At 47.2% G+C, this 11,912-nt stretch overlaps 1 protein-coding gene across 1 annotated transcript; it reads left to right on the forward strand.

Moving 5' to 3' along the window:
- Positions 1 to 495: 495 nt before the first annotated feature.
- On the forward strand, positions 496 to 11,772 carry TMEM218 (transmembrane protein 218). The gene is made up of 4 exons (XM_049777987.1): positions 496 to 529; positions 7,963 to 8,072; positions 8,709 to 8,811; positions 11,632 to 11,772. The coding sequence occupies exons 2-4, from the start codon at positions 7,963 to 7,965 to the stop codon at positions 11,764 to 11,766; spliced, it is 348 nt and encodes a 115-aa protein (XP_049633944.1). The 5' UTR covers positions 496 to 529; the 3' UTR covers positions 11,767 to 11,772.
- Positions 11,773 to 11,912: the final 140 nt, after the last annotated feature.

The raw sequence follows: 11,912 nt of genomic DNA on the forward strand, positions 1-11,912 counted from the left end.
TTCACCTCTGCTACCTACCAACTCCTCAGCCTTGCAAGCGGTCTACAGACCCTAAATCTAGACGCTCACAGTTCTGAGTGTCTGTGTGGCTTCGAAATGGAGAAAAAGGGGTTACCTGGTCCCTTAGCTTCACAGCAGGAGGGGGGTGGTGGTGCTGTCTCCATGGCAACAACGAGGGCGCCTCAGCTCCCTTCCGCCTAACAACCCGCCCTCTGGCCGGATTGGCCAATCGGCTGACGAGTTACCACGGCGACGGATGATTGACGTCTTAAATCTGGATTTTAGGGCAGCGTCCCTCCAATCAAAGACGACATTCCGGCTGGTATTGACCAATCGGAGGCCGTCACGGAATAATACACGCCCACCACCCCGTTGCCTGGAGCCGAGGCGAACGGCCAATAAAAATCCAGCGAATTTTAAAACAGCTATGCTGATTGGTTAATGCGAACGCGTCTAGATAAAAGCTCACTTATGATTCGTCCGAAGGAACCCAAGGCCAGCCGTGGCCTGGAAAAAGGCAGACTGAGATGTGAGTAAGGGGACCCGGGAAAGATGGAGGTTGGAGGGAATCCACTGAGGAGTTGAGAAAGGAAGGGGATGGGGTATAGGAGATGCAAGGGGGAAAGGTCGGTGCGTAGACCACTCCCAAGCTATCCCTTAGAGTTTTTGGACTCTAGGCCTGTCCTGCAGCCTGCAATGCATGCAATTCACGGGTTGCAGGGCTGGCAGGATGGTGTCCTGGGTTCTCGTGGGCTGCAGACCTGGGGGTCCTTTGGTTGTTCACAGCCCATCTATGGAGATGCCTGTCATTTGTCATTTGGATCCAGATTCTGGAAAGAGGGAAGCAAGCATGTGATCTGACCCTGCCCATTCTACCTTCCTTCTTTAGGGCATTTTTGAGACTATGCAACATTGGTGGCATTTAGGTAGCATTTAGGCATCTATTTCCCCCAGGCTTTTTTTTTTTTTTTTTTTTTTAACCAAATCAGTTATTTAGCATTGTCAAACCATGGGTCAGTGTTTAAAGTTGAAAAATTAGAGGTCTGAGTGATAGAACAATAGGTGGTAGGACACTTGCCTTGCAAATGGCCAACTTGGGGTTTGAACCCCAACACCCTATATGGTCCCCCTCCAGGCCGACAGGAATGATCCCTGAGTACAAAGCCAGGGATAAGTCCTGAGCATCATCAGATGTGGCCCCCAAATGAAAAAACCAACCCCATAATGGTTGAGAAATGAAAGTATGAATTTTCTCTACACCACACCACAACCCACCCCCATACACACACACACACACACACACACACACACACACACACACACACACACACACACACACTATTTTTGAAAGTTAGGAATAATTATGCATAGTGAAAGGGCGGGTTACTCCTGAGGTTTATTGTTCTCTGCTGCTTTCAAGGTCTGGAGTCTGAACATCTGGGGACAGGATATGTCCCCAATGCCATCCTCACTACAGCAGCTCCAGGGACAGTAACTGTCTGTGGCCCCTTCATGAACTCAGTGGTGCTAGGTAGCAAACCCAGTCAGCATGCACAGTTGTGGGTGGCCCTGAACCCTGCCTCTATCACTTGTCCAGAGAATATGAAGGAGAATATGGAGACCAGCTGTCCAGTGAATGAAGGCCAGGCCACCTCTAAAGAGCCAGACAGACTCTTTCCAAAGAGGCCTCCTCGCATGACAATGGAGGGGAATGAATGGCCCCTAAAGTTGCTCTGTTGTCAGCTGCTAAAGGAACAGGTGGTTTTATTCTGACCCATCCATCTGTTTTCAGTGCCACAGACTTTGACCTTGGAACCAGACTGGCTGACCATTACTTCTCTGCAGAGTTTTGAAACAGGCCTAGACATTTAAATGAAAGTACTGTCATTTTTATTTTGCAACCACACTTTACAATAATCTAACTATTCACCCACACTGAATTACAAGATAAATGACTAGATGTGACCTCTTAGTCGTTATAGTTCATAATACTATTCCAGGCTTAGTCAGAAAATATAAGGTTTGGTTATAAAGTGATGGCCTCATTCTTGGAAGAGCTTGGAGACATTTATCTCATTACAGTAACTCTTTGTACCTCTACTGATACCAACTTCAACCACCATTTGCCTCATCTTCAAGGTGTTAGAATTAATCCAAATCTTATAGGGTTTTAATATCCAAGAAAGCAAAATTAATATGAACTGGTTGTGTTGCTGGGGCAGTATCATCAGTTCAACCAACAAATCAGAAAATTTTAGTCACCTTCCTGGCTTACTGTCCCTTGATTCTTTTAATTTCCACATCCAAGACCTGAATTCAGACCCGCATCTACCCTGACCTGGTGAAATGGAACTATATGCATCCTGCCACCAGTTATTCTTATAAAAATTTCCAAAAAGAATTGCAGAGAGATATTATTTTTCTTGGAGATATAATGAATCCCTGTGCCATGCCAGTAAAATAACAGACATTGATATTTCAACACATCTGAAAATTTTTTTGTAGGTAAGTAGTGTATATTCTCTCTCTCTCTCTCTCTTTCTCACTCTCTTTTCTCCCCCTCCTCCACTCCTCTTGCTTCTTTCTGTTGCAGTGCTGAAATTTTTTTTTTTTTGGTTTTTGGGTCACACCTGGCAGTGCTCAGGGGTAACTCCTGGCTCCATGCTCAGAAATCGCTCCTGGCAGACTCTTGGGACCATATGGGATGCCAGGATTCAAACCAATGACCTTCTGCATGAAAGGCAGATGCCTTACCTCCATGTTATCTCTCTGGCCCCAGCAGTGCTGAATATTAAACCATTAAACCTAGGGTTCCTATATATAAGGCGAGTACTCTACCTCTGAGCAACATCCCTGGCCCCAATTTTTTTTTTATTGTACAAAAACAAAACACCAGTTTTTAGTTAGGATCTCTTTTCTGGTTCCTTCCCCTTCCCTTTTCCTTTCCTCTTCTGAAATTGCTAAATACCATGGAAGCCCAGTATTATGTAACATTTATATATATATATATATTTATATATATATATATTTCATGTTTATCTATTATACTCTGGTTTATTTTTTTAATAAAAAAGTAAGTAGGGGGGGTCGGGCGGTGGCGCTAGAGGTAAGGTGCCTGCTTGCCTGCACTAGCCTAGGACGGACCGCGGTTCGATCCCCCGGCGTCCCATATGGTCCCCCAAGCCAGGAGCGACTTCTGAGCGCATAGCCAGGAATAACCCCTGAGCATTACCGGGTGTGGCCCAAAAACCAAAAACCAAAAAAAAAAAAAAAAAAAAAAAAAAGTAAGTAGGGGTGGGGTCAAGGAGATAGCACAGCATGTAAGATGTTTGCCTTTCACACAGCTAACTTGGATTCGATCCCCATCAGTTCCATATAGCCCACTGAGTCTGCCAGAAGTAATTTCTAAGCGCAGAGCCAGAAGTAACCCCTGAGCACCACCAGCTGTGGCAAAAATGAAAAAAAAAAAGGGGGGGCAAAACAATGTAGGAGACTGGAACAATAGTACAGCAGGCAGGGCAACTGCCTTGTATGCTGCCAATCCAGATTGAATCCCTGGCACCCCAGATGGTCCCACAGGTGCTTTCAGGAGTAACTTCTAAGGGCTGGAGAGATAGCATGGATGTAAGATGTTTGCCTTTCATGCAGAAGGTCGGTGGTTTGAATCCCGGCATCCCATATGGTCCACTGAGCCTGTAGGAGCGATTTCTGAGCATAAAGCCAGGAGTTTGGAACCCCTGAACACTGCCAGGTGTGACCCAAAAACCAAAAAAAAAAAAAAAAAAAAAAAAGAAAAGAAAAAAGGAGTAACTTCTAAGTACCACTGGATGTGCCTGTGCAAAAGAGCAAGTAGGGGCTGGAGTGCTAAACCAGTGAGAAGGGTGCTTGTCTTGCATGTGGTTAACCCAAGTTACCACAACACATTTGACAACACATTTGGTTCCTAAACCCAGTAGGCACAGAGTTTGCTCTCCTAAGGGTTATGGGCATATATTTTGAATCTATATTCTCTTATGGATGGCTAGTTATGCCCCTCACCCCTCCTCCCACCATGCTGTGTTATGAGTGAAGCTGCATAACATTCTTTAACGTGGTTCTTTTTTTGGGGTAGGTACACTCAGTGGCGCTCGGGGGTACTCCTGACTCTATGCTCATAAATCACCCCTGGCAGGTTCTGGGGACCATATGAGATGCTAGAAATCTAACCTGGGTCAGCCACATGCGAGGCTAATGCCCTAATGCTATGTTATCACTCCAGCTCCTAACATAGTTCTTTGTGTGAGTGTTTTCTCAACACTTCCCCTTTGATGGTCTAGAATTTGTATAGGCACTTTGGTTATTCTTTTGGGGGCATTAGGGCCACAGCCAGTAGTGTTTATGGCTACTCTTGGCAGTGCCAAGGATCAAACCCAGAGCCAGTCACATGCAGGGCAAATGCCTTAACCTCTGTATTATCTTTGTACTATTATTTCTTAATCCCTATATTATCTCTCTGTGGCATTATCTCTTAACCACTGTATTATCTCTCTGCCGCATCTTATAGAGGTTTCCTGAGCCAGTCTGGGGCTGCAGGACATTTGATAGCACCTGATATAGCCCTCAGAGGGACGGATGAGTTGTCCCTCACGGGATGCAAGAGCTTCTGATCTGAGCCAGTCTTTTGTATGTATATCTCATGTATTTGGGGACCCATTTGATGAGTAACATTTCCAAGAAAGCAGCTGTAATGTAAATCAAGGGAAGATCATGCTTTTGTGCCGTGGCACCTGCATAGCACAGCTGGCACTACTGAACGTCACCATCCCATTATGATATCAGCACCGCCATTGCACATATCTGCCTCTGCCCATGTGTGTGGCTTTCTGCTCTGAAGTCTAAGTTAGGCACAAGCATCTGACTGGGTAACTTCATTAGGTATAGCGCAGTCAACCTGAGCGCCTGCACATCCAACATATGCTGTTTATTATGAGCCACATTCCATTAGAAATGGGCTTCTGGAGAGGATAGAAAGATGGACTTGAATGTTTTCTGATTGGATAATCACTTGTCCTCACACCATCTATGAAATCCTATCCCCAGTGGAATCATAAAGCCCCCTCGGTCTTGTACCAAGCTCTTCTAAATGCACAGAGTGTTCCTGGGTCTCTATTTTATCCCACTGTGTTTTTATATCACTTCAACACTGTTTTAATTACCTTGGTTTTATAATGTATCTCACTGAAGTTGTTAACGAGAAAGGCAACTTCTCAAAATTGTGTTTGCTATTCTTGGACTTTTGCTCTTTCATATTTAGGATCAGTTTCCAAGTTCTACGAAGAATTATTTTGAGAGTTTGGATAAGAATTGCATTGAATTGGGTGATTAAAGAACAGGGAAATCTTTTTATAGTGAACCTTTCCAGCTAGCAACATGGGTTATTGCTCTATTCAGATCCTTTTTTTTTTTCAAATCTCTGAATATATTTTGATATTTTTGCTGTAAAAACGTTACACATCTATTGTTAAGCTCTACTTATACATATTCATGCACCCACCTTTCAATTTTAAAAGTTGCAAATGATTCAAAAGTATGAGATCATCATACAGCTTCAATAATGCACTCATGGCCAGTTTGGGTTCATGGTCTCTACCTTCTATGCCCAGATAGCTGGGAAGTTCTAGTCATTGTGTGTCATTATCTTGTGTGGGTGTGTGTAGGGTGGGGGAGTGTCCCTCACATTTTAGGGGGAGTTGAGTCACTCCTGATAGGATTTGGGACTATTGGTAACTTTGAGCTTGGAGATCAGTGGACTATATGGTGTGCCAGGGCAGGTTTGCCACATGCAAGGCCTTATCTGCTGTATTATCTCTCTATTCCTCTACTCTTTTTTTTTTTTTTTTTTTGGTTTTTTGGGCCACACCCGTTTGATGCTCAGAGGTTACTCCTGGCTAAGCGCTCAGAAATCGCCCCTGGCTTGGGGGGACCATATGGGACGCTGGGGGACAGAACCTCGCTCCTTTCCTTGGCTAGTGCTTGCAAGGCAGACACCTTACCTCTAGCGCCACCTCGCTGGCCCCTATTCCTCTACTCTTATTTGCTCAGTTGCCCAGTTCTAAGTGATAATAGCTTAAAATCTATATTTCTTGGTTTATTCATTTCTTGCTATGATTCTTTCAATTTTCAGCTTTTGTTTTTGAGATTTTGTTTTAACTTTATTTTTATTTGACTTGTATCTTGCTGAATTATTCTGAGACACAGTCTTTAACGATGCCATTTAAGTAACTTTATTTATTTATTTATCTATCTATCTATCTTTGGGCCACACCCTGTGGTACTCAGGAATTACTCCTGGCTCTGCACTCAGAATCACCCCTGGCTGGCTGGGGGACCATATGGAATGTTGGGAATTGAACTGGGTCTCTCCTGGGTCAGCCACATACAAGGAAAACGTCCCACCACTGTGCTATCTCTCAAGCCCCAATGATGCTATTTTTTTTTGTTTTTGCAATGATGCTATTTTTAAAGATTTATATTCTCTTTGGCTTGATCCTATTACTACTTCAGCTTATATTTTATTTACTTTAATATGGCTTTAAAGCCCCTCATAAAACGTACTTCTTTATCTAGTTGAAGCATTACAGGGTGTTATGGATATGGGGTTCAGAGCATTGTAGAATATCTCTTTAGGTTTACCTCTTACAAAATGGAACCCTAAATCTACTGACAACCTGTCCCTGAACCCCAGTGTGTGTCTTTGTTGTGTTAGTACTTGCCTTTTCCATTCCACTCACTTTGTGCTGAGGTCTTTCAGCATAGCTTTTAGAATTCCAGTAGGATCATTTTTTTTTTCAACAGTCCACTCTCCGCTCTCTGCGTCTGCTAGAACCACTGTTTCATCTAGGTTTGTTTTTATAGTCTGATCTCACATTTTCTAATCCCTTTGCTTGTTCTGTTTCTTTTCCCTCTGGCCTGTTTGTGTGCATTAGTCCCCATACTCTGCTGCCCCGGAAGGTCTTCCTTCTATTTCCGGGGCTGGCTGTTTGCTTGAGTTTTCCTTCCATGCACTTCAGCTTAATGAAGTCAACAGGTGACCACTGAAGTCTTCCCGCCCTAGAGCAAAGGGGCGGCCATGGTCCAGTGACTTCCATTGCTCTGTTCCTTCATTGAACTGGAAAACTGCTTGGTTGCTCCTGTTTTTTTTTTTTACCAAGATCTTTAAGTTTTTTCATTTGGGGGTCACAACCAGCCGAGGTCAGGTTTATTTCTGGTCATGCACCCAGGGAACCCTCCTGGTGGGCTCAGGGGACTATATGTGATCAAATCCTCACTGATGTTCTGATCTCATTTTATTCATGGTATTTTTCTTACCCATCCTTGTGATTCCCACCTGTACCTCTCTGCATTGCTACCATGTACGTAGGAGGCAGGAGCTTTGTGGTGGTCTCTCCTGGAACATAGGGCCACAGGAGACTCTCTTTGGGGACCCAGCACCCTAAGTCTAGTCTTTATGCATCTTGCCCCATGGGTGAGGACCCTGCTGAGTTTGAACCTAAGGCCTGGAAAGGTGGGCTGTCATAGGCAAGTCACATTGTTTGTTTCTTAGAGCCCTTAGAGCGTATCTTCCTGCCACACTCTGGTTCAGAGGGTTAGGGATGGTCTGTAGGGACGCCCCCTCCCTGCTTGCTTTCTCATCTTTCATGGCACCAGCCCATGACTGCTGGGGGATGGGGGAATAGACTGAGAGTAGCTCCTTGGCCAACTGTCCTAGGGGTGATACAGCTGGGCACCTCTCAAAGCCCAATTCAGAAGCAGTCTCTGAAGGAAGTCATGCAGAGTAGAGTTTTGTCGAGAAAGGCTTGCGTCCCATATGTGACTCCTGGGAGACAGGATCTGGCCCGGTTACTCCTTGCCACACCTCAGTCCCTGGTAAGTGGAGGGATCCCCCACAATGAGTCTGGCACCTCTCACGTTCTTTTCCTGCAGATGACCAGCACGGTGCTGGGCGTGGGGGCCGGTGTGTTCATCCTGATCCTGCTCTGGGTGGTGGTGCTGGTATTGTGTATGCTGCTGGCCAGAACCTCGGGCCTAGCCAGGTAAGGACACTCTGCAATCGGACTCAGGATCGCACATACCCGTGAAACACTCATTATTTCAGGAGAAGGCTTGCCAAATGCCAGCAGTTTGAGTTGCATTTTTACCTCTCATCATCAGCATAACTCAGCGCATATCTCATAATTTCAGTGTGTGTGTGTGTGTGTGTGTGTATGTGTGTGTGTGTGTGTGTGTGTGTTTGTGTGGTTTTGCTTTGGGGCCATATCCAAAGATGCTTAGGGCTTATTCCTGGCTCTGTACTAGGAATCACTCCTAGCGGGCTCATTCAAGGAACCATGTGGAATGCCAGGAATCCAACCCAGGCTGACTGTATGCAAAGCAAGCAAGCTACCCACTGTACTATCTCTCCAACTCCATCTTTAAGTTCTTGAACAAAATCAGAAATGGTAGGGAGTGCTTTGTTTTACATGAGTCTGGCTGCATGAGGCTACAGAACAAGCTCCCAATGCCCTGGGCAGGGACTGAAGACGCAGGATCACAGATTAGCATCCCCTAGCTCCTGTGTGGGAAGGAGGGCCAGGCAGGAGGTGAGACTTGTGGGTTCACTGCGAGTATGGACCAAGGTCCAATGGGCCAGGAAACTGCATAGTGCTCTGAGCTTGTTCCTCTTTTTTCAGATTCTCTGTTATCTTTTTCTTCCTTGGAGCTGTGATCATCACCTCAGTCCTGCTGCTCTTGCCCCGTGCTGACGAACTCCCAGTTCCTGTAGTGGAAACCAAGGTAGCTCTCTCTGTCCCCTAGAGTGGCCCGTCCAACCCCTTTCCTCACCAAAGAGACAAAATGTGCTGGGGAATTTTGCAGTTAAAAAGCTCAGGATGGGGCTGGAGAAATAACACAGTGGTAGGGCATTTGCCTTGCAAGCAGCTGTTCCAGGATAGATGGTGGTTCCAATCCCGGCATCCCATATGATCCCCCGAGCCTACCAGGAGCAATTTCTGAGTGCAGAGCCAGGAGTAATCCCTGAGCACTGCCAGGTGTGACCCAAAACCAAAAACAAAAACAAAAAAAAAAGAAAAAGAAAAAGCAACTCAGGATGGCTGGGGCCAGAGCAGTGGCACAGCAGTAGGGCATTGCCTTGCATGCAACTGACCTAGGACGGACTGTGGTTCGATCCCCCTGATGTCCCATATGGTTCTCTGAGCCAGGAGCGATTTCTGAGTGGAGAGCTAGGAGTAACCCCTGAGCATCACCAGGGGTGGCCCAAAAAGCCAAACAAAGCTTAGGATGGGGAATGCATCAAAGGGATTTCCCCTAGGCCCTTTTCAGGGTTTGCCTCCTGCGGTTGCATCTCTGGAGGACATTCTGATGGGCTCTGACGCTGCATCTTGGTTGAGTTTCTTACCCTCTTGCCAGCTGACCTTCACACTTACTATTTCAGTAGCATGAGGCTGGGTGGCTGTGTTTACAGGACCCCCATGCCGCAGGTCCTTTGCTCGCCACACTGTTGGCATGACATCTTTGCTTTCAGGGGGTGCAATCTCAGCAGTGTTTAAGACTTAGTCCTGGCTTTGCACTCAGGGATCATCCTACTGGACTCAGGACAAGAAGGGATGCTAGGGTGCAAACCTGGGTAGCTGCCTGCAGGCCAAGTACCTTAACCCCTGTTCTATCACTCCAGCCCCACCTTGGCCTCATTTAGATCTGTGAGGAGGAAGAAGGAGCACAAGGGTTAGTGGGGGAGAGCCTGGATCCCACCCTGCACTGCAGGAACAGCTGCAGAAGGAAACAGGGGCCAACAGGCTGCAAAAAGCCCAGCATGGGACCATAGTATAAACAAGAGGGCCACACAGCTCCAGTTTGTCTGTTAGTGACTGACTCAGCAGAAGACAGGGCCTCCCTTTTGGCCCTACCTTTGGACCCCCATTTTTAGACAGCATTGCTGAACCCATATAGACACACCTCCAGTGCAGCTCAGGCAGGGCCTGAAGGCACTTCTGCAGCTCCAGGGGACCGTCTGTGCTCACCGCATGCATCAAGACTTGTCTCGTAGGGGTAGTATACCATGGTTGGGGGCCTGGCCAGTCCCCCTTTTCCCCCCTCAATGTCCCTTGTTGAGGGGCCCATGAGGCTGACTGCAGGTACCTGGAGTGCTAAGAAGCAGGTGTAGCAGAAGTAGGCACTGAACAGGGCATGTGTGCCAATGGTTCTCTTGTACCTTCTCCCTTCATGGGGGAGTAGCATGGGAGCTTCTTGGTGTTTGCTTCTTCGTTGGGGGTGGGGGAAGAAGACCATGCCTGGCAGTGCTTGGGGATCATATGCCATGCTGAGGATCCATCCAGAGTTAGGCATGGGCAAGCCAAGTGCCATTGTATAGCCAGCTCGATACCAGATCAATAATCCATGGGCTGAGCCATGAATTAATTAGCACGCCCAAGGCCTGCTAATAGCTCTTTACAAAGGGCAAGGTGTCCCACAAGCAAGGGATTTCTGTCTATAGGCCACTCGAGATGTGTCAACCATGTTCAGGTTGTGTCACCAACTGACCTTTCCCGGATATTTGTGCTGGGTCACCTCTGGGGTGGCCCTTTCCTCCCTTCACTAGTTGGGGCAATGATAGAACCCAGGTTCTTTCTTTTGACAAGCCGAGAGTCTTCCAACTAACAAATGACAACAATACAACTTTTACAGGCTCAAACCAAGGTGTTGGCTAAAGCTGGGTTCCTTCCAGGAGGCTCTAGAAGATTTGGTATCTCTGCCATCCCAGTACCTAGATAGGGATGCCCTGGCTCCATCTGCAGAACAGGAAGGGAATCTCCCTCCTTCTCTGCTTCTTTCCTCAGCTCTGACTCCCTCATTTGCTTTTTAAGAGCTCTGGTGATTGTATTGGGGGGTGGGGAGCACCTGCGTGTTAAGGCCCATCCTTGTCGCTACTCAACCACCCCATCCCATCTGCAGCCTTTCCACCCCCTGCTGTGAGATGGAACAGAGGTTTCCAGAACTGGCCATTGGGGAGTGATTATTGCATACACAAACCCTGCACCCCATTGCTTTCAGGTGTTTGGGATTCCCTTGTAGACACTGGGTTTCCAAAGCTTGTAGAAGCTGGATGCTCACCCTGGGGCCTGGTTAGTGGCTTTGTTCCAGTAGGCCTGTGGACCAGGAGCTTTTCCTGCCCCAAGTCAAACAGGTTTGTGTGTATGTGTGTGTGTATGTGTGTGTGTGTGTGTGTGTGTGTGTGTGTGTGTGTGTATGTGTAGGGGCACACATGGTACTGCAGTGCCACCCCAGCTTTCTCAGCACTAGAGCAGGGGAGATGAGCTGGGGAAACCTGATGATCTGGAGTTCGCTCTGAGGCAACCAGGGCCCAGCTAGACTACAGTTTTCAAAGTGAGAAGTGTTTTCTGGATCCTACGACTCCCCATAGCTCTGCACCCAGAGGCTCTGAGTGGCTCCACCTTGCTCTTATGTGTAGATGGAGAAGAGGGTCTTCAGACTTCCATCTTCCAGATGGCAGACAGGCTACCCCAAGGACAGGGTGGGCCCCTCAGCCGAGCCAGTGTCAAAGTGACGATGTTTCACGGTGGGCATTTCTCTCTCCAGATTGTGGACCGTTTCTTCATTGGCCGCTATGTCCTGCTGGCTGTCCTCATGGCTGTCTTCCTTGGAAGCCTCTTCCTTCTTCTCGTCCATCACGTCCTGGAGCCCGTCTATGCCAAACCCCTGCACTCACACTGAGCTGCTGCTACATGGGGTGTCGCCTTTATACCTGACATCAAGCCACGACAAATTTCAAGGACTGCTCCAGGGAGGGCGAGTTGGCAGCTGGAGATGAGCATCACTGTCCACTCCAGCGAATGGCTTTGGGGAAATGACATTCGCGC

Source organism: Suncus etruscus, chromosome 8, assembly GCF_024139225.1.
Source record: "Suncus etruscus isolate mSunEtr1 chromosome 8, mSunEtr1.pri.cur, whole genome shotgun sequence".
Taxonomy (NCBI): domain Eukaryota; kingdom Metazoa; phylum Chordata; class Mammalia; order Eulipotyphla; family Soricidae; genus Suncus; species Suncus etruscus.